The sequence below is a fragment of the Aythya ferina genome, assembly GCF_964211825.1.
Source record: "Aythya ferina genome assembly, chromosome: 7".
Lineage (NCBI taxonomy): Eukaryota > Metazoa > Chordata > Aves > Anseriformes > Anatidae > Aythya > Aythya ferina.
This window is the reverse complement of record NC_140302.1, coordinates 35,440,292-35,465,082: the sequence shown is the minus strand read 5'-3', so window position 1 is coordinate 35,465,082 and position 24,791 is coordinate 35,440,292. Positions and strand designations below refer to the sequence as shown.

The 24,791-nt window shown below is 39.9% G+C and overlaps 1 protein-coding gene across 3 annotated transcripts; it reads right to left on the bottom strand.

Annotated features, from left to right (window-relative positions):
- Positions 1-2,993: 2,993 nt before the first annotated feature.
- MKI67 (marker of proliferation Ki-67) lies at positions 2,994-23,933 on the bottom strand. 3 transcript variants are annotated; one of them, XM_084526461.1, is made up of 16 exons: positions 23,886-23,933; positions 22,592-22,705; positions 20,882-20,963; positions 20,685-20,800; positions 20,101-20,170; positions 19,165-19,237; positions 16,553-18,049; positions 15,994-16,232; positions 14,852-15,272; positions 13,286-13,401; positions 12,447-12,618; positions 12,211-12,345; positions 9,968-11,373; positions 8,787-8,862; positions 5,136-8,216; positions 2,994-3,649 (listed from the first exon to the last, which is right to left on the bottom strand). In XM_084526461.1, exons 2-16 carry the CDS (start codon positions 22,681-22,683, stop codon positions 3,501-3,503), a joined length of 7,725 nt encoding a protein of 2,574 aa, XP_084382587.1. In that variant the 5' UTR covers positions 22,684-22,705; positions 23,886-23,933; the 3' UTR covers positions 2,994-3,500. The 3 variants fall into 3 exon arrangements, with proteins under 3 accessions (XP_084382587.1, XP_084382588.1, XP_084382589.1); XM_084526462.1 differs by having other exon boundaries at positions 19,165-19,222; XM_084526463.1 differs by having other exon boundaries at positions 19,165-19,219.
- Between the last annotated feature and the right edge of the window lie 858 nt (positions 23,934-24,791).

Genomic DNA, 24,791 nt, shown 5'->3' with positions numbered 1-24,791 from the left:
ATATATACACATGTATATCAGTTAACTAGTTTTGAAGAGACAGACTTCAAAACAAATCAGAGACACCAAATACTTGAGTTTAAAATCCTGTTTAAAACCTTTAATGTAACCTGTAGAATTACCAATTCTGCTGCATGAAAGTCACAGAAAATGTCTTAAAACAAGAGTGTGGCACTCTTTCTGCTAGGGTCAGTTAGGACGAGACTGGTTTTTAGAATAAAAGACAAAACTAACAATCATCTTTAGAAGGGAATTTCTTGCACTGCCCCAAAAGGCCATTAGGACCTCTTTTGCTAAGCGAGGCCCCATTTCTGTAGTATCTCAGCAGACAGAGTCAGCTGCTCTTTATGGACTATTATTTACTTATTAATTAGATATTTCAAGTCAATTTACTTAGTCTGGGCATTAGCTGCTCAACAGAAAACAACCACAGAGCAGTTACTTTCCTGTGGATCGCAGCCCCAATTAATAAGCCCGAGTGGCTGCATGGGGAGCGAGCTCAGGCCCCGCATGGCAGTGGGGTTAAGCAGTCACAGCCCGGCTTCTGGCACGCTTCGTTAGCCCCCGCTCATCAGCAGACCTGTGCTGACCACAGCTGAAGTGGTGGGATGTGCGATACCCTAACGCAGTGTGCCAGGTGCTATGAAAGATGATTTATTTGTGCTAGTGGTGCTATCTAGTTAAGGGTGTTCTCTCAGTTCTTTTGAAATGGTTTGTGAAAAGGAGACGTGAATTCCCCCTCCTGCTTCTTTCAAGAACTTGGTCTGCAAAAAAAAGAATACTGCCCCGTTAGGAAAGCCTTAATTAGGTTTTATCCAATGAGTCAAGAGTAACATTTATGCAGAACGTGTACAGCTTTGTGTGGTGAATGTCTTGTTTGCACAACCTGTGACACTCAACAAACCCAAACAAACCCAAACAAAATGCCCGTTTGCTCATCTCGCTGACGAGCTCTTCACTCTGCACAGCTTGGCACAGAGGCCAAGACGCCCTCTTATATCCTAATTGCAGCTAACGAATGCAAAACAAAGCAGCTAAGGAGCTGCTTGGCAAGTGTTCTTCCTCTACCCGCACAACTCCGTGCCTCTGCCCAAGGCTTACATCTCCTCTGGTATGGAGGCCGCCTCACTATCGAACACGTACTAGCTAAATTAGGGAAGATGGTATGATCCCTTATCATTAAGGCTGTGTGAGATGCAATTAAAATGGAGCATTTGCTCACAGCACAAGAGTTCAGCCCTCTTATCTCTTATTCTGAAAAAAAATAAAAAAATAAAAAAAATGGGGTCTGCCTTAGGACTTTGATTTGTTACAAATTGCTGCCTTGAATAATTATGGGATGATATTAAAGACTGAAATGACAGAGATAGAGCAACTTAGAGGCACTTGCTTCTCTTACACAACTGCAAAAACAGAGAAAATTTACAGATGGGAGCACAGAAGACAGCAAGGCTGTGGAGCTGACCTGGAAGTGTACTTATATCATGAGCTTCCAGAGGTTAAAGCACTGCAGTTATTTCCTCTTTCTACCCACATTGCATAGGGAAAGCAACCAAGCCAAATGACAAATCGACCCAATGCATATCACCTTCAAGGGGTTACAAATGCCAAGCTGCTTTGTCCTGTTTCTCTTCTGAATCTGTTGGTGGCTATCACCAGGTTTCTTTGGAAAACAACCAAACCAACCAAAAGGGATACTTCTAAGCAGCAGCCAGTAGGGGCCGATACAGGATTAGGTTCATGAAAATGGCTTTGTGAAGTCTCCCTGTTGCAGTTAAGGAGACTGAGTCACAAATAGAACATGAGAAAATGAGTGCAAGGAAAAACTGGAGTTGTTCAACATGCAAGGACTTCATATAGATCCAGTAAAATTGGTAAAATTCTGTAAAACTCCAAGGTTACTAGTCTAGACCTACTGCTTGAGTTGTTGCTGATACAAGAAGCATGAAACTACATGACCTGGAATTTGGGATGATCATAAATCCTGCACCACAGACCCAATTAAACATTTTGGGTGAAGATGCTCCTCTCATTTCAGAGGCTGAAACCTAAGCTGGTGGAAGCAACCCCTCACTCCTCTTATGGTAACACTTGAAAATGCAGATTTCACAAATCAGAACTTGCCCAAAGGGCCGTTTATCTTCTCCAAAAGAAGCCCTAAGAAAAACATCAGGAACATAAACTCTATCTGTTCTTCCATAGAAATCTATTACTTCTCCTAGACTATATGAAAATGTAGGTTCTTAATTGGGGTCTTAAAAATGCAGTTAGATACCTGAGCTGAATTTTTTTTTTTTTTTTTTTTTTGCATTTAATAGAGTAGCAGAAAGCTATCACCCTTTGAGATGTGGGCACACCAACACAGGCCATCAGACGCTGACCATTAGAAAATATTCTCCAAACCACATTCAGTACTCCACATCAGCTGCAGCTCTGAAAAGGGCAACATCACAACCTCATACACTCACTGCTCCTCCCTCCCAGTGCTCACCTACCTTTACAAGCACTGCACAGCGTGGCCATGTTTACAAGAGAATTGCCTGCATTTCAGAGACACCCACATTACACTTCCAAAAATTATGGCATGTGGCTAAAAAAAATTAAATATGCTGTAGCGAGGTGGGGGTTGGCCTGTTCTCCCACGTGCCTGGTGACAGGACGAGGGGGAATGGGTTTAAGTTGAGCCAGGGGAGTTTTAGGTTAGATGTTAGGAAGAACTTCTTCACTGAAAGGGTTGTGAGGCACTGGAACAGGCTGCCCAGGGAAGTGGTGGAGTCACCATCCCTGGAAGTCTTCAAAAGACGTTTAGATGTAGAGCTTAGGGATATGGTTTAGTGGAGGGCTGTTAGCGTTAGGTTGGAGGTTGGACTCGATGACCTTGAGGTCTCTTCCAACCTAGGAAACCCTGTGATTCTGTGATTCTGTGGTTGTAAGAGGACAGTAGTAATTACATCCGTAATTATTCCTAAGAACACAAAACACAGAAGTCCCAAATTGTTTACAAATTTAATGGCTTACAAATCTGTACTCAGTAAAATGATTGTTTTTTTCTTTAAAAAATAGCATTTTCATTCATAGTAGTTCTACTAATAAATCTATAGTTTTTAAAAGAATATTTACAGAACTTTAATGAAAAAATAAGACTTAAGCACATAAAATTTAAGCAGAAAATAGCTTACAATTACACTGTCATTAAAGTAACATGGCTTCCTGGCTACTGTACTCATTACCATAAAAAAGGGGATAAATACGAGCATAAAAGATTTATTTTTCTGCTTGCCATTCTGCACAAGCATCGCATGGTTTAGGAACCACTATATGTATCTACTAAAACAGGCGGCGTCATATCTGTAAACACATTAAGAAAAGTACTCTGATAATATCATCAGTGATTGCTTTACAAAATCTGAACTTAAAATCTGAGCGTAAGTCAAGTCACATTAAAAATTCCAATTTCATTTACAGAATCATTCTAAAAACTGACTCTTCAACTGTTAAGTCTATTTTCTCGTTCTTGCACTTGCTCTTGTGCTTGATCTTGTTGTCCTGTTCGTCCCTCCAGCAGTCTGAGTTGTCTTCACGTTGCCTTCAAGTTTTTCTTCAGTTTTGTTTCTTTTCCCTGTTTTGGGTGATCTGTTTTCACCATTCTCTATTCGTAGACAGAAATATTAAATGTAAACTTACATCATAAATCAAGCATTTTGTAGAAAGTCAATCTTCAGTTACATTGTTTTTTAAGGGAGATGTCCCTAATGACTATGTTCCAAAGATTACATCTATGAGTTCAACAAACCAGTTACAAAACCCACACTTCTGCACATCCAATATCCTTTAAAATAGGTCCCCAAGGACATACAGCTATTTCTGAAAGTAGGTTAAAAGTAGGTTAACATTAATGAGAGCACCAAAACCAATTAGCTATTATTTTAGCTAAAAATTCTTCTACTGATATGTAAAACTAAAACATAGATCTAACACCGAAGAAAAAAACAGCAAAAATGAATGTACAGCAACTATTTTATTGTCCAGCTAGAACTGCAAAGTCAGGCTTGTAGTTGTAACAAACACACTGGGCACCTATGGAAGAATCTAGATGGCACAGACCAGTGAAGCTGCTCCAAGAGATGAGCATCGACCCAAGCACCACCACTAAAATTCATGTGGGGAAAAAGGACCTCCCTCTAAAAGAAACTATTCAGACCAGTAGAAAAGCACCAGAAGAGATCAGTCCTTTGGGGAGTGCACGTAGTAGTGTCAAGAAGTGAAAACTAGCAGAAGTGTGAAGTCAGTAAACCAAGAGGGGAGCCTGGCACAATAGATGTACGTGTTACATTTGGATAAGCACATGTAACAGATAAAGAGATGAAGAGAAATGAAACTGAGAGCATGGCCAAATCACAATAGGATTAATGCACATAACCTGCCAGAAAATTCCTCGTGTATCTGTAAAGATTATTTCCATTTGATTATATTTATTTGACGATAATTTCTTATTACAACGTGGTATCTTTAAAATTTTATCACATCCAGCTGACAGGTTTAGGGAATATTTCAAGTGTCTGAAGCTAGAGCTCTATTAGCTTGGGGAAAATAAAACTGAAAAACGGGAAAAGTGAGAGACATGTGGAACTTCTGCTGTCATTTGAGCTTAAATGCAGCTCCAAGCCCTTCTAGCACCAACTTCATTACAGCACTGATGGGTCGTACAAGCTACCCAAAAACTGGACATAAAAAAGCAGGAGCTTAGATGATATTTAGGAGAAAACAAGCACAAACAGTGGGTGCTACAAACATAATTATCATGCTATGCTCGTCACCACCTGTAAGTTAGTTAATTGCTGTTATTTAACCTGCAAGTTACGGATTGAGAGAGCAGAAGAGCATGAGGGCATTTGAATAACTCAGCAGAAGAGGAATACAGCTGTCAGATGCCATACAATCAATCCATTCTGCTTTGGAGAAATATCTGGTTTGTACAGGATAACCTAGCCCCTTCTTTACTTACCTCTCTTTGCTACATTAAAGACCCACTCTCTATTTACATTACACTATGGCAGCCAACAGTAATAACAACGTGTACAAAATTCTAAACTTAGCTATATGTAGAAAATAGAAAACAATTTTTTTCCCCTCACCTGATTTTAATTTTTTGGGTGGTACATCATCTGCTGGCAACTGACATTTTCTTCTGCGAGAAGTGGAAGTTGTCTGTTGGGTAGGGGTAACCTCTTTTCCTTTTCCAGACTGATTACTTTCTTCAGAACCAGTGGGTATCAAACACTGCGTTTCCGAAATGTTGCTGTTTTCAGGCAAGTTGCCATTATCACAAAGAGAAGTAGCTGCCTCTGGTTTGAATTGTACATTTTTCCTCTTATTTCTCAGTTGCCTATGTTTTTCCTGGGATGAGTTATTTTCCAGAGCTGTACCTTCACCTTCCTTAAGGATTCCGTTTTGACCTCTGTCTTCAGGCAAGACAAGCTTTTCCCTGAGAAAGGTTGAACTAGTTTCTTCAGATTTGGAAGGAACTATTTTCCTTCTGCCTGCCTTCGATGGATTTTCTTTTCCTGATTGGGTTACTTCCAAAAGTATACCCTGTTGCTCTTCGGGAGTTTCATTCTTACCATCTTCTGGCAAACCTTGAAGTGAACTAGAACTAACAGCCAGTGAAGTGATACTACACTTTTTCCCTGAGTACCCTTTTGAAAGACCAATTTTTTCTTCGGAAGAGGGTTTTTCAGAAATCATTTTTTTAGCTTTCCTATTATTATTTCTGCTACTTTCTTTTGATAAATTACGTTTTCCCTGAGCAGGAGTAGAAATTGTGGCTTCTAACAAGATGGCAGCTTCATTCCTTCTGCCTCTTTTCGGTTGATCTTTTAGACTTGAAGCAACTGCTCCTAATGGAACATTTTGATCTTTAGAAGCCTCTTCTTTACCATCATCTGCTGGCAAACCACGTTTTCTTCTAAGAGAAATGGAATTAGTTGTGTGTGACACTGGAGGAGTTTCTTTCCTTCTACCCCTTCCTAATGGCTTTGCTTTTGCACAGGACACTGATTCCAAAAGCACATTTTGTTCTTCATTAGTACTCTCCTCTTTATCATCAGTTTCTGACAAGCCACGTTTTCTCTGGAGAGAAGCTGAACTTTTTGCCTCTGCTGCTAGATCAATCTCTTTTCTTTTGTCCCTTGCTGATGCATTTGCTTTTGCCTGCAAAGTGTTATTTCCCAATGCTGGATTTTGATCTTCTTTCACAGTCATCTTTTTATCATCACCTTCTAGCAACCCACGTTTTTGTCTGGTAGAAAGAGAACTCACCGTTTGTGATGCTACAGCAACCTCTCGCCTTCTTCGTCCTCTCAGTGGAACTTCTTCTGTTGAAGAGGGAATAGCTTCCAAAGCTGGATCTTGATCTTTTGTAGAAGTCTCATCTTTACTATGATCTTTAATTAAGGTTTCTTTTTTTGTAAAGGTAGAACAAGCTGCTTGTGGAATGGAATCAACTTGCCTTCTTCTGCTCCTCCTTACTTCTAAAGGATTTTCTGAAGCCTCACGTTGATCATGTTTGCAAGCCATTCCTTCCTCATTCCCAGGTAAATTCCTTTCTTCTCCTAGAGCTTCGGAACTGGCTTCTTCAAGTTTAAAATTAACTTTTCTGCCTCTAAGTCTTCTATGTGTAGTTCCATTATGTTGTGTTTGATTCTCTTGCAGGATTTCAGGTTGCTTTGGTTCATTTGCTTCCTGCTCATTTCTTGTCTGTTTTTGATGTCTATGAGCAATGCTGTCACTGTTTAGAGCAGTTACCGATGTGTCAGCTGTGTTGTTCTGGTCTTTCATTACTTGGTGTGCCTGCTTGACACAACTAGAGGCTGAAGACTCTTTGGGAGAAGATTCCTCTGTTTCTGACTTACATTTAAGCATAAGATCTAGGCTGTTTACATCCTGGGCAAATTCATCAGCCTTTTTCTCTGAAGAGTCTTTTTTCCCTCTCCTGCTTCTAGTTCTGTTTGCTTCTTGTTTGAATTCCAAGTTGAGAACAGTAACTGGCATTTTATCTGTCTCTCCAGAAGGTGATTCTGACTTTAATCTTTGAGATGCCTTTGTAGTATTTTCCTGAGCATTTTCCGCTTCATCTCCCAGAGATACTTTCCTCTCATTTTTGGTGGCTGATTGTGTTTCGGTAATGGTTTCATTTGAAGTCTCCTTTGCTTTCTGAACATTCTGTGTATTTTCAAGTGCCATCCCGCACATGTCTGTTTTTACTTCTGTTGGCTGTTTTCTAGCATTTCTTGAAGACTTACCTCTTTTTTCTGTTACCTTTACTTCAAGTTCAGTTCTGTTTCCAGATGCTTCTGTGGTGGCAGTCCCAGAAGTCTGCTCATCACCTTGTAGTAATTTTGCTGATTGGTCTTTACGAAGTTTCCTTGTTGTCCCATGAAGTTCCTCTGAAGGAGCTTGTTCAACCTGTTCATTCCTAGCTCTTCTTGCTCTTTTGGGTGGAAGCAGTGCTTCTGTGTTTTCTATTTTTTTCATTCCTCTAGACCTCTTCTGATGCAATAGAAGAATTTCTTCTCTGTCTTCTACACTACCTTTGTCAGATGTGTTTTCAGATTTTTTTAAATCTGTTTGCAGTTGGTGATTTTCATCCTGACTGCTACTAGATACACTTTCTGTCTTTCTGCTTTGATCATCTTCAGTTACAGATGTGCTACTGATGTCATACTCCTGCAAAGTCTGTTTCCTATTTGCAGGATCTTTTTGTAGCACTGAAGAATCTTTTTCACGAGACTCAAGATCCTCACTAGGATGTTTTAACTCCTTTGGTTCTTTAGTTTTACCTCTTCTCGGTCTTTGAGTATCAACTTGCTTTTCCACAAGTGAAACGGTTTTAACTGTTTTCTCACCAGGATGCTTTGAAACAATTTCTTTTTCCATGCATGGATTTGTTCTCCTTCCTCTTCCTGGATTTTTAGCTACTGAAGTTGAAGTACTGATCTCTCCCGTCTCTTCTTGGATGCTCATTTTCTCCAGACCTTGCAATTCTTTTGAATTTAAATCCTTTTCACACTGCTTTGTTGAAGGTGGATGTACAGTCTTCCTTGATCTGCCCCTTGTTAGTCTCTGGGTAGAGTGGTCTTCACTAGTTGACAACTTTTGTTGAGAATCTTTATCTTGCGAAGTATTTCCTTTGTCTTCTAAAACAGTTTTATTCCCCCCTACAAAGTTTGTAATATAGAAAAGAGCACAATCAAAAGTTATACATTACTATGCCTGATCAAAGTATCTCTTGAGTTTTAATTTTCCTAGTAAAGTGGTCTTGCTCAAATGAATCATATTTAATTTGAGGAAGTAATAGGGATTTGAACAGAATTCGTAGAATAAAACCCAGTTTAGTACACAGAGTTATTTGTTTTATTTGACAGGTAGCACTCAGGCTTTAAGATATATTTTGAAAGTCTTTGCAAATAAAGGTGATTTTAAGTGGATACCTTATCAAGGTTTTTTGTTTGTTTGTTTGTTTGTTTTTGTCTTTTTTTTTTTTTTAAACACTGGTATGTTTGGAGATGCCACTGTTATTACATCAAACTACTACACCATTTCTTTAACACCAGTAGAATGTCAACACTGATGTTTGTTACAGATTACTACTCGAATTCCCTGAGCTTGCTTTGCTCCTTCCATACTATATGATTTGGAATTTTTACAACGTGTTGGAACTTCACTAACAACACACAGTCCTGTATATTCATTATTACTCTAGTTAAAATAAAAGTATTTGTACTTACCATACTCATGACTGCCATTAGTACAAGCAGTTACAGCATCTTCTTGCTTAGGATCCATAACGTTTTCTGACCTGACCTAAGGAAATAAGCAATAATCAATACATTTGTGTGTTTCTGACAGGACAAGAAATAACTAACTAATAGAAAATTAGGAGTGAAACAGTTGAAAAAAGTCCTGCCAAGTACTTTATGAGAAAATGAAGCCAACTTCGTTTGCTAACTGCATCATATATTTGGTACTAGCACAAAATTGAACTTAATACTTTTTATCTGAGCTAGTGTAGCCTTTTTTACAGTGAAAGACAACATAGTAGAGTTTCAAAAAGCATTCAGTAAATGGGCTGAAAATTGTCTAGTAAGATTAGAAAAAGAGGGTTATTGAATCTAAATCATTTGAATGTTTTGAAGTGTTTTATTGTAGTTCTACACAGACCAGCAATACTCATTTTAATCTATGGATCTGGGAGTCAACAAAAATCAATGCTAATAAAATACACAAATGACAAGAGTGATGAAGGTGCGAATTGTAAGGTCAAAATGGTAACCCAGAGCAGCCTCAGCAGCCATTTAGATAGGGTTCCTCTAAACAAAGTACATACTAATACAAGCAAACAGTAGAATCAGTGTCCATTCAGCAAGCAGTGAATGAAAGCCTTATGGGCATGAAGAGCAATCAACTGACTACGTGGTAACACAAAATTTTGGCAAAATCTCAGTGCTCTTGGATGTTTAAAGAAAAAAAGTGTTTTGAATTTAATCTACAAGCTATGAAGAAGCTGTACAAAAAAAACATGCATATATCCCACTTATGAAAAGGAAGGCACAGAAAGAACTCCATTGTAGTTTGTAAGTAATTTAAGGGTGCTTTAAACATAACAGAAACAAATGACTAGAAAAAAAGTGCTCCTTCAAATTTGTAATCAGCTGCATCTTCTGGTTTTTACCCATTCACCTGGACAAAGCTACCAAGGAAAACACAGGTTGCCAACTTTACTGTTTTCAAATAAACATCAGGTGCTCTTCCAGAAGGTATTTTGTCAGCCACAGGTCTTGTGTATGAGATATTTTAATAGAAATACAATGATATAAAACATGTCTTATTAGATGGCCTAAGAGTTCACTTCAACCACAGGCTCCAAGCTTAAATAAACTCTTTCCAAAAGCTAAAGAAAATATTTTACCTTCGTTTCCTCTGATGCATCAAACATTTCCTTAACTCCAACATAGTCCACTTCAGAATCAGAATTTTTCTGTCTGGGTTCTGCCATAAGCCTCTCCAGACCCACAAAGTCATCAACTGGATGATATTTCTCTCTTGGAGTTTGCACTAATCTACTAATTCCAAACATATTTTCTATGGGTTCAACTTTTTCCTTTGGAGTTCTGAAAATACGGCTGACCCCAACCATGTCTTCTACTGGCTGATGTTTCAATTTTGGATTTTTCTGGATTAAATTAACTCCTGTCACATCTTTTACTACATCCTTGTTTTGTACTGGAGTCTCCGGCAATTTTTGTAAGGCATTTTCATCTGTAGTAGGTTCCAGTTTTTGCTGTGGGGTCCTTGTGAGCTGCTTGATGCCTGACAGGAAATCAGTAGGCTCTACAGGCTCTGGTTTCTGCTTGGGGGTCTTCATGAGCTGCTTGATGCCAGAAAGGACCTCAGCTGGCTCTGGCTTCTGTTTTGGGGTCTTCATGAGCTGCTTGATGCCAGACAGGACCTCAGCTGGCTCTGGTTTCTGTTTGGGGGTCTTCATGAGCTGCTTGATACCCGACAGGACCTCAGCTGGCTCTGGTTTCTGCTTGGGGGTCTTCATAAGCTGCTTGATGCCAGACAGGACCTCAGCTGGCTCTGGCTTCTGCTTCGGGGTCTTCATGAGCTGCTTGATGCCTGACAAGGCCTCTACAGGCTCTGGCTTCTGCTTGGGGGTCTTCATGAGCTGCTTGATGCCAGACAGGACCTCAGCTGGCTCTGGTTTCTGCTTTGGGGTCTTCATGAGCTGTTTGATGCCAGACAGGACCTCAGCTGGCTCTGGTTTCTGCTTTGGGGTCTTCATGAGCTGTTTGATACCCGACAGAACCTCAGCTGGCTCTGGTTTCTGCTTCGGAGTCTCCATGAGCTGCTTGATGCCAGACAGGACCTCTACAGTCTCTGGTTTCTGCTTCGGGGTCTTCATGAGCTGCTTGATGCCCGACAGGACCTCAGCTGGCTCTGGTTTCTGCTTCGGGGTCTTCATGAGCTGCTTGATGCCCGACAGAACCTCTGCAGGTTCTGGCTTCTTCTTTGGGGTTCTTAATAGCTGCTTGATGCCTGATACAACCTCGACTGACTCCAATTTCTGATCTGGAGTTTTCCTTTTACTTGCCAATTTCACCCGAGAGGCTTGTTTCTCTGCAGTTACTGACACGCTATCCACATCAAGATCTTCTTCCAGCACAGCTCTTCTTCTTTCAGGAGTTTTGGTGGATATTATGTCAAACACAGACTTTGGAGATTCCTTCTCTCTCAGCAAATAGGAAATGTCTTGACAATCCAGTTTCTGCTCTGAAGCATCTGGAGTATTTAATGGTGACACCATCATCTCTCCTGAAATAAACAGTAGGTTTATCTAATTTGGCAAACAAACTAAGCAGAAAATCCAAACATTCCAATCGCTTTATAACTAAGTAAAAAATGGATTCAATCAGCCAAAGCTTTCTACAAGCTAAATCCAAAACTGTGTTTCAGCAATTGGTTTGATAATTAGCAAGAAGGCAATTAGCTCCTACAAGGCACAGCATACGTTAAAAAAATTAAGCCTAAAAAACCTTGATGATTTTTTATTTAATCTGATAAAAATCATTAGTATTACTACTCTGAATATTGGATAATTCATTCTTGATTTTTGTTGGTGATTCACTAGATGCTCACTTTTGCTAAATTCTTAGTAAAACAGAATTTAAAGAATTCTAAGTTATTCAGGAACACGACTGATATGCAAAGTCATATGCAAAAGACAGAAAAAAAAGCTAAGTATCATCTTAACACAAATCTTCCTAATCTGACATTTTTCTTAAGTAGAATCTTTGCAAAATTATACAGCATAACCACTCCCTGCCGTAAGATTTTGTCATTGAATCTAGATGTATCCCCTGACGATTGATTAAAGGATTGCCATGCTTCAACACAAGGTTTGTCTGAAACAATACTTCAGCATTTACAAGTTCGATATAAAACTGAATGAATAAAAAAAACACCTACCAAAAAATGAACTGGAACTACTGGAAAAATGTCCTCCAATACACGATAAAAAAAATCAATGGTTGCAAGTTGCTTCATCTCTACACTAAGTCTGCCTAGCATTAGGCTACACACTGTCAGTGAGTTGCAGACACAGCCACCCCAAAGTATACTTTAATATTTCTTTCCCATTAACAACCATACCAGATTCTTCAGGAGTATGCAGTTCAGAAATGTCCATTGAGGTGCACGGTGGTGTAAAATCACTGTTATGAACAGTGCTCGAAGGTGATCTTTTTCCACTCGTATTTTCTGGAGTTTGAAACATCTCAGCCAGCCCTATAAATTATATTCAGAAAAATGAGCACTTATTTTGGGAAAAAAAAAAAAGCGCACAGTTGGCAGAACCAGTAACAGGTTTTAAAAATCTCACAACGTACCTGTGAAGCTCTCATCCATATTCAAGTTTTGTTTCAAGATTGGATTTTTCACCACTTTAGGGACCTGTCCAGCCATTCTAACAGTGGTAGAGTACGCTCTACCTACAACTATTGTAGCAGGAGACTCTGCGTGACCTGTGCTAAAATGACCTTTTATTTTTCTTTCTGGAGTCTATAAAGGAAAAAAAATAAATAAAAATTAGGACACAAAGATCCCTTTTATTTAAAACCTAGCCAGAATCACTCAAGAGATTCCACAAATTTACTGGTCATGTTTAGCTAATACAGACTGCTGGGCATACAGAAGTGTTAAACTGCAGCTACTTTAAAGGGCTGATTCGTTGTGAAATGCAGCTCATATATTCATTTAAGATTTGAGTGACTATGCTCAATGAGCATCTGAGACAAGTTTTCTTAGCTTTCAGAAATGCTCAGGGATTATCCTGAGAGTGCTTCAGTCTTACTCCTTTCCACCTGCATAGAATCCTTTAGGTTGGCAAAGACCTTCACAATCATCCAACGACCAACCTCACCACCACGTAAAGTGGTTAAACCGTAACAGAACCTCTTTCAAACAGCACTACAGCTTCAACTGTAGACAAGGGACAAATACTTACTCCATCCACACAACACAATTGGTTATTTAGATATATTCTTAAGATGTTTTGAATTAATTCAGTTCAGTAAATTCAAGTAGATTTACACGCTGTGAGAAAGACACCAATACCCATTTAACATCTTGCCAAAATCTCAAACTTCCAGCTTCTGCAGTTAAATGCCAACAAGCTGTTTCAAGGTTAAGCAAACCCCTAAACCTTAAAAAGAAGTAAAACAAATACCTTTGGCGACTGTGTTGTCTTCTTCATTGGTCTTCCTTTTGGGGCATGTTTTTTAACGGCCTTTGCCTGTGGTCTTGCAACACCCAATTTTACCACTTCTGCCCAAGATTTCGCAACTACAAAGCAAAACAGACACAATAACCTTAACTGTCAGCTGTGTAAACAGGAGTTCACAGCTATTTATGATTCCAAAGGATTTGCTGCAGTCAGAAATCAGAACTAGAAGTCTGAATGTTTGGTAACAGCAATATCAAACTATGCTCAAGAGCTATGGGGAAAATGCTTCCAGTTGGAAAACACAATTGCAAGCTGAATCTTAACGACTGACTGTCCAAGCATCCAGTCCGTTTCCACAACAAAAAGCATCATACAGCACAGATTCTGGAACGTAGTGCTGACCTCATTCTGTCCTCACTCTCTGCTGGAGTTCAAGAAGCATTTGGACAGTGCTCTCAGACATGTGGTCTGATTTTCTGGGCGGTCATTTAAGGACCCAGGAGTTAAACTTGATGATCATTGTGGGTTCCTTCCAATTCGGGATATTCTGCGATTCTGTGAAATATTTTCCTCATTACAAATTTGCCATAAGCCTTTCAGTCTTGCACTTTATTTTACCTGAATTTTTCCTTAACAGAATGTAAAATTTAACAGCAAAAAAATGTTTTGTTTTGTTTTTTTTTTTAAGTGAAACATATCCAGGATTAACCAGGAAGGCCTGTGATTTTATCTCACCATATAATAGGACTATCACTGAGACACTGCACACAGACACTGCACACAGCATGTTATTCACAACTCTAAAATGATTCTACAAAAAATGAATACAGCAAAGAATAATAAATTGCCAGATGAATGTTGATATTGATGGGAAACTTTAAATTTGACTTTGAAAGAGTCAAATTGATATAATTTGTTTTCAAAAATTAAAGACATCTCATCTTTAAGTGTTTTCATAAAGATTAAATCTTCAAGAACCAGATTCCCTCTCAATTTTTCTAATGGTATCAAAACTATTTTGACCAACATTTGAATTTGAATGTTCAACAATTAAAATATTTGTGTCTCAATGGTTATCATCCATGATGTCTGCCATACACCCAACAGTTACAGGCAGTCCAGTCTACAACTGACAGTGTGTGAACTGGCTAGGGAAAAAGGCATAAAGAAACTAAGCTGAATACAGGTAAAATGCATGTTTTCACCAACAAAAATTATTAAACTGAAATTGTATCAGTTATATACTACTCCAAATTGAGGGACTTGGAGGATCAATACCGCAATTAACCTAACAAACAGAACTTTAATTCTACCATTTTTCAGTTTCTGAGTATTAGGATTTGTGTTCTAAATACCATGTTATAAATCTAATTGCTAAAGCAATGTATAAGTGTGAGAACATAAAATTTTGCAATTCTCAGATGATTCAAAAAAAAAAATCCCCCAAACCATCAGAATATACATCGATCATTTGGTGGTCTCAGAATAAAACTAGTAATAGGACTACTTCAGTTTTGTAGCTGTTTTTTAAAGCAGTAGAAATCATTAAAATTAACTGCTGAAACAAACCTAGCAAGTTGGCAGTAGAGGCACCACTTCTTCTTTTTGAATTGATAACTGCTACAGCACCACTCCTCCTCTTCATGGGAGTCTTCTTCGAACTACGTCGTGAACTTCTTGTTAATTTGTTAGGTGTTGCCACTGAGGTTTCATCATCTTGGCTAACACGATTAGATTTAGGTGTTTTCTCTAGGGCACCATTTTTCTCCCCTGTATTCATATCTTTTGCAACACCGTTCTGCTCTTCTGCAATTGGTGATGGTGTTGTGATGTGCGAAACAGAGAAACGTCCTTTTGTGTAAGGTGCTGGAGAGCCTGTAGGAAGCTGCGGTGTTGCTTTTCCAGAGTCAGGGGAAGAGGCAGCTGGGGGTGTCTGGGCTGGCAATTTTTTTGGTGACATTTTTTCTTTTTGCAAACATACAGAAAGTTCCTGGTAGAAAAAAAAAAAATAAAAAATTACTGTGCAAAGCTAAACTACAGATGTTCTTTTCTATCTCTGAAAAGTAAATGCAATGGTATAAAATAGCATCAGATCAGTTGAAAAAGCCTTAGATGTTACTCTCTAAGAAGAAAGCAAATTGGCAACAACTTTTAAATTTCAAAAGCCTCCAATAGCCTGTGCAAATCCAATTAAACAAATTAACTTTGTTACTCTAGTTTATTCAAAACAGTCTTATTCCCATAAAGTGCACTACAAGCTTTCACTAGTTTAAATCAGCAGCTGAATGTTTTCAGACTTCTGGCCAAGCCACATGGCCATAGCTTGCATAGTCTGGCAACAAACTACTCTTTCTAGATTGCGTCTGTTTTCTGCTATTTACGATTAACTGGTGCCAGTAGATTCTGCTGTTAAACACAGGCACACAAATATACTCCTAAACATGCATGAGAACAAGCAAAAACGTGTGGTGAAATGAAACACCCACTGGATAGAGAGAGGTAGACGAACAATAAGCTGCACATCCTCCTTTGGAGGAAAAAGTTTAAAAACACTGATTAAAAAATACCATTTTAATTCCCAATGAATATGTCCACTTCCTAACATACATCTTTATTATTCATTTTGAATTCATTTTTAGAAGTCTTTGAATTTACAAGTTCTGTTCGCATTGCTTAGCTTAGCGACTCGATTAGCCTCAGCATTTATTTACCTGGACTGCAAAGTGCTTCAGCCCCTGAGCCTTTTTCAGCACTGCTCGTGGGGAGCCTCCAAATGGTAAGCTCAGTCTTGCAGGAATCGCACCTCGTTTAAGGGGTGAGTTGGGAGGCAAACTTTTGTCAAAGAGCTCTGGACTTAGATGACCACCAAAAGACACTCTTTTTCTCTTGCCTAAAGGCTGAGGTAACAGATCACCGCTCTTCCTCTTCTGAGATACTGTTTTTGTGTTACCTAAACAAAAAATAGCAATAATTGAATATATCTCCACAAACCAAAGAATCCAGGAAGTCACCATTTTAACCAGCACAGGAAACAATGCTTACTTGGGCATTTTAAAGTCAAAAACATATTAGAAAGTAACTCATTTACATTCAATTGGAGAAAATTTTATAGAAATTATTGGTTATTTTTAGGGTCATATATATAAAAACATGATAAATGTTACAGAACCAACGTATCAGCAATTAATTATATATTTAAATGGAAAAATTCTCACGAAAACTAAGAGATTTTCTCCAATTAAGTGCCAACAAGGCGCGAAATCTATTTACCTGATTCTTCTTCAGCCAACAGATCAGAAACATTCATTTCTGAAACAGCCTCGTTGCCTTCCAGTACACTAGCACTTCCTGAAGACCTTTTTGATGATAATCTCCGAGGTCTTAGAACACTGGCATCTTCCAAATCTGATTTCTTATTACACCCATTGGTGGTCAGATCTTGTTGAGTTCCACTGTCCTGTCTGTCTACAGTCTTATTGTTGTGTTCTTCAACTGCATTTGTCTCCAGTGCTTTCTCAGTTCGCAGTTCAGAGGTCCTCGGCCTACCCCTTTTTCTTCCAGAGCTGGATTTCTGACTAGCAGGAGATGCCAGTTCTGATGTTAACTCTCCTGAAGTTGGTGTCTCTGAATGGATGCTTTTGTTTACAAATTCTTTACTTTGTCTGACATTTCTTCTGGGACTCTTGGAATTAGAAGCAGGAGACTCAGAATCTCTCTTTTTTGAATCTACGTTTGTCTGATCACAGATTTCTTTCAGCACTTCTACTTTCCCTGATTTTCTTGGTGTATGTTGTTTACTATTTCGTCTCTGTTTTACGCATTTATTTTCTGCCAAAGGCAGTTGTTGGAGGCTATCGTTTCTGCACACTAAATCTTCCCTTTGAATTTCAGCTGAAATTTCTGAAAAAGACTTGAGTTCCAACAGCACATCTCCTCGAGCTGTCGGAGTACCAATATTTACAGAACCCACCCCAGTAGCTTCGTTGGTAGGTGACATGAAACAAGATCGAGGACTCTTCCTTCTGGGGGTTGGTGTAGACATAACATGTTTGTCTACTTCAGAAACGTTTGTCACGTTTGTTGTCTGTGCTATTTTCTCTGCTGTTATGGCAGAGTTGTAGATTTTCACCTCATCCGCATAACCCAAGCGTTCTATGGAGCATGGCTGCAGCAGACACGCTGCATTTCTGTCATTCTCCTTACTGGGTTTGGGTGTTTTGGCTGTAACTTCAGTGCCTTTAGCTTTACCTGGCGTACTTTCTTCCTTATGATCTTGCAAGTTACTTCTCCTACGAATACTTTTTGTCATCTCCTTTGAAACAGAAGTTTGCGGACTTCTGGTAAAACATTTCTTGGTAGCACTTCCTACCACTGAGATTTGATTAAGTTCTGAACTAATTACTTCTTGTTTCATTTTATATTCTTCATTATTTTCACTTATGCCATTTTCTTTTCCTTTAGTCGGGTTTACAAGATCACAACTTGATGTAATTTGAGCACTTGGTTCCTGCAGGGCACCCTTACCACCTTCTTTTCCAGCTTTTTCAGGTACATTTCCTCCTTGCAGAGTTTTTTTCACTTTAATCTCATGTTTCAGTGTTTCATAGAGTTTACTAAAGGGAGACATTTCAGTTTGCTTTTTAATAGATTGTTTTATCTTATATGAAGATTTAGGTGTTTGTAGCTTAACTGGTAAGGCTTTGGACATATTTTCCTCTGTACTTTGTTTATTTTCATCAGCATTTTGTTCTTCGCACTCAGAATGATCTACAGCATAAGCAAAGCAAAAACAAAGTTATGTAAAAAAAGCAGAAACATAAGTAAAGTTCCTTAAATACAGATGAGAATTCCCTCCTTTCCTCTACCAAGACTAGCAACCAGGCTCCAGGATATAGGACCGTGCACAAAGCTGTTTACAATAACAATTCTCTCATAATAAAAACATTAGTTGTGAAATGTTTAATAAATTTTAAGTTGCAATCTGGACCTTATCCCACATTCAGATAAGGCAATTTGTATTTCATGCTGCTGTTTTTCTTCGGTGGCTTATATACCTATCTTTCATGGCTGCCACAAGACAAATCTGTGAACACAGAACTAAACAGTCACTGAGATCGGCTTTCCACAATTCAGTTTCCTGTCTTGCATTTACCCAGGTGCTGTATTGTTCTAACTGTACCAATGCTTCTCTAGGGTAAAGCAAGACAATAAAACAGAGCTAGCACCTCCCAAATGAGACAGAGCAAGTGACCGCACGCATGCTGGAGGCCTGAAGTAACATGCTTCACTTCACATTTTCCATGCACAGAGCAGTCAGCTAGTAGGGTTCATCCAAGAAGTTGCCTTTCTAAGCCACAAGAAGCTGCCTTTCTAAGCCACAAGAAGCTGAGCCCTTGTGAACATTTACACATCCACAGTCTCAACACTGCCATATACCAGCATGAACATCTGCTAAAACAAATGCTGACATGTCCACTTCTCTTAGATGCAACGGGAAATACACGTAAAGATGTAGAGACTAACAGACAAGGAAAAAGCACACTGATCAACTTTTGGAAAAGGAGATGGGGCGGGTAGGAAGGAGATCTTTAAACGTGATCTTTTGGGATTTCAGCAAAGCTTTCAATACTGTTTCTCAAAAAGTGTTACTGCCCATTTGTCAGAAGGCAACAATGTGTTTTCCCCTGGCAAGGGTAAATCACAGCATTTAAGTACAATGCAGTAGTACACTGACACAGGAATGTGTACTGTGCTCAGTTTGAAAAAGTCTTTAAATATATTTCTTTTGCTCTTTTCAACCTTGTTTTTCCTCCATATGCTAAGAATTAAAATAAAATTAAGGAGGAAGATGAACGCAACCCCCCTCTAATACAGGTACCAACCTGAAGATCTTTTAGATCCTGAAGTTTGCTTATGTAATAACTCCACTTCTGCCACCTGCTGAACATGAAGAACCTGTAAATTTGTACAACATTACAGCAGAGCAACAAATATTTATTTAGCTTTCTACTGAACATTGAAAAACACTAAATTTATAAATGTGTAAGCACTGCATCCTGAACAGGTTTAAAAGCACTCAAATTAAAATAGCACATTTCACCAGTTAAGAACACTAACCAATACTCCACACAGCAAGAGCTCAAGTCTTGTTTTATCATTATTAGCTCTAAAAGCAGCTGTAGCATATGAACATGTACAAGCACATTCTAAGCTCACTTTTGTACCAGACCTAGTGGAAGAATTTTATTTAAATAAGAGAAACATAACGTACAAAAATCTTCAATAGCCACAGTACTCACTAAGTAGCAATATCCCCTTGAAGGGTTAAAACATTGTTGGGAATGAAAAAAAGAAACAAATGCAAATAAATTATTAAAAGATAAACTTCGTTTGATATTTATAAATTCCAACAATTTACTAGCACATAAAACAACATACTTTTGGAGGAAAAAAATGCTCAGGTTCTAGGGCAAACATCCCCATTTAAAAGTACAAGTATATCCAACATTGTTTCCTGCATCCTATCCTCTCCTCAAAAAAAGATAAGGATTAGTTTCAATAGGTTGCCTATAATCTTAATAGGTGAGTAATATATCTATTAATAGAAACTGATAACTCTAAAAATAATATATTGAGTTTAAAAAAGATACGAGTTCATTTGCGTTTTCAAACAGAAAGCTAGCCTACGATTGAAAACATATTCCTCATTTAAAAAAAAAAAAACAGACAAAACCCACAACGAAACACGGAAATAGAATTTATCCTTATCAATACTGATACCGATGTACTTATAAGTAAGCCTGTCACCACAAATTTACCTGCCGCGTTTCATCTTTTGGAGATCTGGATCGCCTTTTTCTTGGAGTTGATTGGAGAGGATATTCAAACCTGGATGAAATATTTTAAAAATAAAAACAAGCATTTTTTGGTTAAATAGCTGATAACTAAATTCCCATTATTAAGGTAAATGACCTAGAAAGAGTTGTCCCACTCCCAGCAATACCAACATATTGCTTTAAAATACTTTCACTACATCAAAATATTCTCTTCTCCTAGAAATGTGTTTGTCCTTGAAACAAAATCAAAATGATCTCTCCAGACAATTCTATCTTTATTGATTTAGCTTAATATAATATATAAAAGTAATAAAAAAAATCTTTAAGCCGTCTTGCCTTCTGGAGAAGCTCTATAAGACATTGTAAAGAGATACAAAATAAACTAAATTATCTTTCTGAAAATGGTAAAATGATGTTTTAGGTTTTCCCAATCATCTACTGCTATCTCCTGTATCTTCATCTGGCAGGTAGAGACTGTCCAGAGTTCCCCACACTGTTTGGCTGCAGAACATGTTCTAGGATCAAGGCATTGTCTCCGTCAGAGACAGTTTGTCACTGGCACTTACCTGAAAGAACGATCAATAATAGTTAACACATCTCCGTGCTTCAGAGGTACAGGTTGCTGAAAACAGCTACCGTTCAGCTGCGTAGGATTTACTGTACTTAAATTTGTCAAGATTGCCTAGAAATAAAACAAAAATTTCAGTAGTCTGATGAGATGCAACAATGCAATACAAATGTCATTAAAATATGCATATCTTACCTCCTCGTTTTCATTTACTTCAATTTTACAATGTTCTTTCGAGACCTGAGGCAACTGGATGCGGATGTCACATTCTGTTCTCCTAGAGGTGAAAATGTAATTTGAGTTTACAGACATGCAGAAGAGACAAAAAAATCTCACTGCTGTAGAATTTGGTGCTTTGACATCCCAAATTTCAGCTAATAATTTGTATGACTGTACACTGAAGAACAAAGGGACAAGAAAATACATTGAATGAAATACTTAACGTGATGTCTATTGCACCAACAGAGTTTGGAACACTAGGAAAAAGCCAGAAAGTTATTGCTACCCCAGGGAAACCTTTTCTCCACCAAAGAAAAAAGTGACTGTGATCAGCAGTTTAAATTCCACCACTTTTCTCTGGACACATACATTTAATATATGCCAACAGACCTAAGGCAAGAGAGTAGTCACTAAGTTCTCCAGGTAAGAAACGGGGGGAATGCTGTACTTGGTGCTAATTTCTGTGATGAAAAGTGGTGGAAAAAAACAGCACTGCAGTAAAAAGGATTGAAAGAGAAACGCGGAGTCTAAAGCTTGGATTCTAAGTCACATTATCAGCAAAATACACTCTGTCCAAAATCTGTCCTAGTGCTAACAATACAGAGATCAAAAAACAAAACAAAACAAAAAAAAAAAAACAGTGTCTGAGTATGGCACAGCTGGCTGAGAAGCAGCTTTTTCATCTGCCAGTAAAGCCAATTATTATAGGACTGGCTCCAGTGTGAAGCCACAGATTACCATTAGTGGCCAAAATTGTTAGAATGCAGGCTTGCCCTGCCTAACCCACCAGGGAGCGTTGAACTCATTCACCTTAATTGGATAAAAGAGTTGAGATCCTGAAGACAATTAAGTCTGAAAAAAAATGCAGGACATTAGGCAATGAACGGGAAGAAATGAACCACCTAAGGCTTTCAACTGTGACAAAAAAATATCAGGAGCTTATGTTTCTGTAATGCCAGAGAATCCATACTGGAAAAAAGGTAAAATAACCAAAAATCTGTTCATGACAAGCCTAAAAAGACATTAAAACTAATTATCATCTGCCTGGGCAGCTCTGCTGAAGCCAAAGAAGAGTATTATTGACACTGCAGTGCTTCCCACAGACTGGCACTACAGGATCTGATGCAGGACTGGATAATTAGTTAAGATATTAATCAATCAATCAGAGAAGTGCTGAGCAAACCCAGTTCAAGAGAAGTAAAAACGTTTATCAATTCTTGATACTAACTCATGCATTCCATTACTGAGGCCTTGGAGAACCAAAAAAATAATTTAAAAAAATAAAATAAATGCAAAAAAGCACTGGTACGATCACAGTTGAATGCAAGCCACTTTCCCTTCTGCACTGGTTGGTTCTCTAGGACCTGCCCGCAGATAAAAGTGCCACCACTTGCTAATTGTACATACGTCACATGTAGATTACTTGTTATCTCATAGCTCTATCAGATCTCTTTGACAGAAGCTTCGGGGAAAAAAAAGAACTTTTTTAACACAGAAAGGTCAAAAAGCGATGACAAACAGTAAGTTCCGCTCAAGTAATGTTAGTCCAATACCACTTTTCCTACCTTGAACAGCATTCACAAATACAAACATTTCTTTCTTGCAAGTAAATATTAAAAAGATTCTGTCCATGGGAACTATCATTAATATTATTTCAATGCATCTGAGTACTCAACTCATTCTCACCTTCCAAATAAACAAGAACTTGCAGTGAGTGGAAAGTGAATTCCATCGGTCCCATTCCGTTTAATTACAATTATTTTCCCGAAGAGCGGCATCTTCAAACATAAGAAGTCTTACCTACGTGAGAATGTCAAAATTACTCATCCAAGTAATGATTTATTCTCATAAATATGTAAAGCAACGTAACCCTTTTTTAATGCCATTCAGAACACTTCCTAAAGTACAGCAGAAGAGCCCTGTGCACGTGCCACGTGAACGAAGTGCCATTTGCATGTGTTCCCCTGCACCTGGGAACTATCCACCACGAGCATTGGCTGAAATCATGCACAGGAGCGCGGGCACTACACGTTTGGAGGAAACAACGCTTATAAGTGGTAAGAGCATTCATCACGTGCTCACACAAACTTAGCAATACCGCTTTTACGTATGCGATAGCTGCTTGTTATCCATCAGAGCCTGCAAAGAGGCAGGACAACACGTACAATATTTCGTTCCATGAGCGATTTAAAGCTATTTTCAGGCAAGCAGTCACTCCTGCTCACCTACTCCTGGCATGTTACTTTCGTCTCATGTACTGGGACATTCTCAGACTTGGCTTTCAAGTAAAGCTGCCTTTGGAGTAAACCTAGAGAAGCCGTGACTGCGGCTGTAGCTATTTATCTGCAGCTCCCTGTCAGTGCCAGTTCTCACACCCGCAGTGGTTTCACAGAAATCCCGCTGCAGGCTGGGTCTCAGAAGCGACTGCATCTCCTGGGCTCTCAGGAAGCTGGCAGCACAGCGGGGCAACAAACCTGCCTCGTCACCTTCCCCCAGGAGGAGGCCGAAGCACCCGTTATTACCACAGGATCAGGGTCCCCAGCGTCGCGTTAAACACAAACCTGACCAAACCACGACATTTCTCACCCCTTGGCCCGTCAGCAAATGAAGGAACGAAGGGGTAAGGCCTGGCAGGAGCCCTGCGGGGCCGGGTCCCTGAGGACACACACAGCGTGTGACAGCACTGACAGCGCCTCTCCACCAGCAAACCCTTGTGTTTGCCTATGCACGGTGCAGTGTCAAATATTAATTTTAAAGCAGGCCCTACAAAAACACTTATAACCCGCTTATAGGATTAAACCCCAGCACCCCCACACCACAAGCAGCGTAAGGCCAGCACCAAGCAGCGATCCCAGCTTGCTCTCAGCATCCTCCCCGGCACTCCGCTTTCCCCAAGCAATAACCACGTGTGGTTTTAAAGTTTATTCCCAACGCCAGCAGCCCCCCGTCCCCCCTCACCTCGCCCCGTCCCGGCGCTCACCCCCTCAGCGCGGTGCCGGCTCCCTCCTCCTCCTCCTGCCGCCACCGCTCCCCGCGGCGCCCCCCTCCCGCCCTTCCCGCGCGCGCCAGCGCCGCCTCCGCCCGCTCGTATCCCTCCGCCGAGCCGCTACCGGCACCTGAGGCACCCGAGGCACCGGGAGCTGCTGGAGCCGCCCCGGTGGGACACGGCCCCGCACACCCAGCCCCGGTCGAGCCGCCTCGAGGCCTCCCGGCTCTACCCGGCGCCGCTCGGCGGACGGACTCTTTTAGCCATAACGGCCGGCGCTATGGCGGAAGGAGACCAAAGCGGAGCTCTGTACGCATTCGAAAAGGAGCGCGGAGCGTCCCCATTGGCCCGAGGGGAGCGGCGTGTGGCGCGGTGCAGCCAATGGGAGCCGCGGAGGGCGTTTGATTTCAAATGGCCGCCGCAGGGCTGGCCCCGGCCCGCCCCGCCTGCAGCGGGCGGGGCGCAGCGGGCGGGCACGGCCGTCGCTGTGGGGGCCCGGGAGGCCCCAGTTGGGCAGCAGCTCGCTAAAAGCTCCGTAAACTAACGCGAAACTAACTCAGACAGCTGAATCTGGCTTCTGAACCGCTCCTCCCCTAATTCAAATTGTTTTTGTTTTTGTTTTCTTCACCATAAAAACAGGGCGCTTCGAAGGGGTAACAGTAGGGGGAGCGCGGTAGGAAGCAGCAGTAAAAGTGTTAAAAATTAAACCAGCGTTTTAAGTCTGTTGTCATCACCTAAATAGTTACCTGCCGTTATGTACAAAAATTTATTCCCTGACAGGAATTGAGTACTAAGGCCTAAATTTGAGACTCCAAGAACTCAAAACAAACCCCATGCTGCTCTGTATGTGAAGATTTAAAAAAAAAATAAATTGGTGAGGAGTCAGGATGACTCAGGCCT

What these genes read in the sequence shown, in the direction of transcription:
- MKI67 (XM_084526461.1), bottom strand. Translation starts at nt 22,683, where the DNA reads ATGCCGCTCTTCGGGAAAATAATTGTAATTAAACGGAATGGGACCGAT. An exon ending in AGACAACACAGTCGCCAAAG is followed by an intron (nt 12,619 to 13,285) that starts GTATTTGTTTTA and finishes TTTCCTTTATAG; the next exon opens with ACTCCAGAAAGAAAAATAAA. An exon ending in ACCCAAAAAATTAAAATCAG is followed by an intron (nt 3,650 to 5,135) that starts GTGAGGGGAAAA and finishes GTCTACGAATAG; the next exon opens with AGAATGGTGAAAACAGATCA.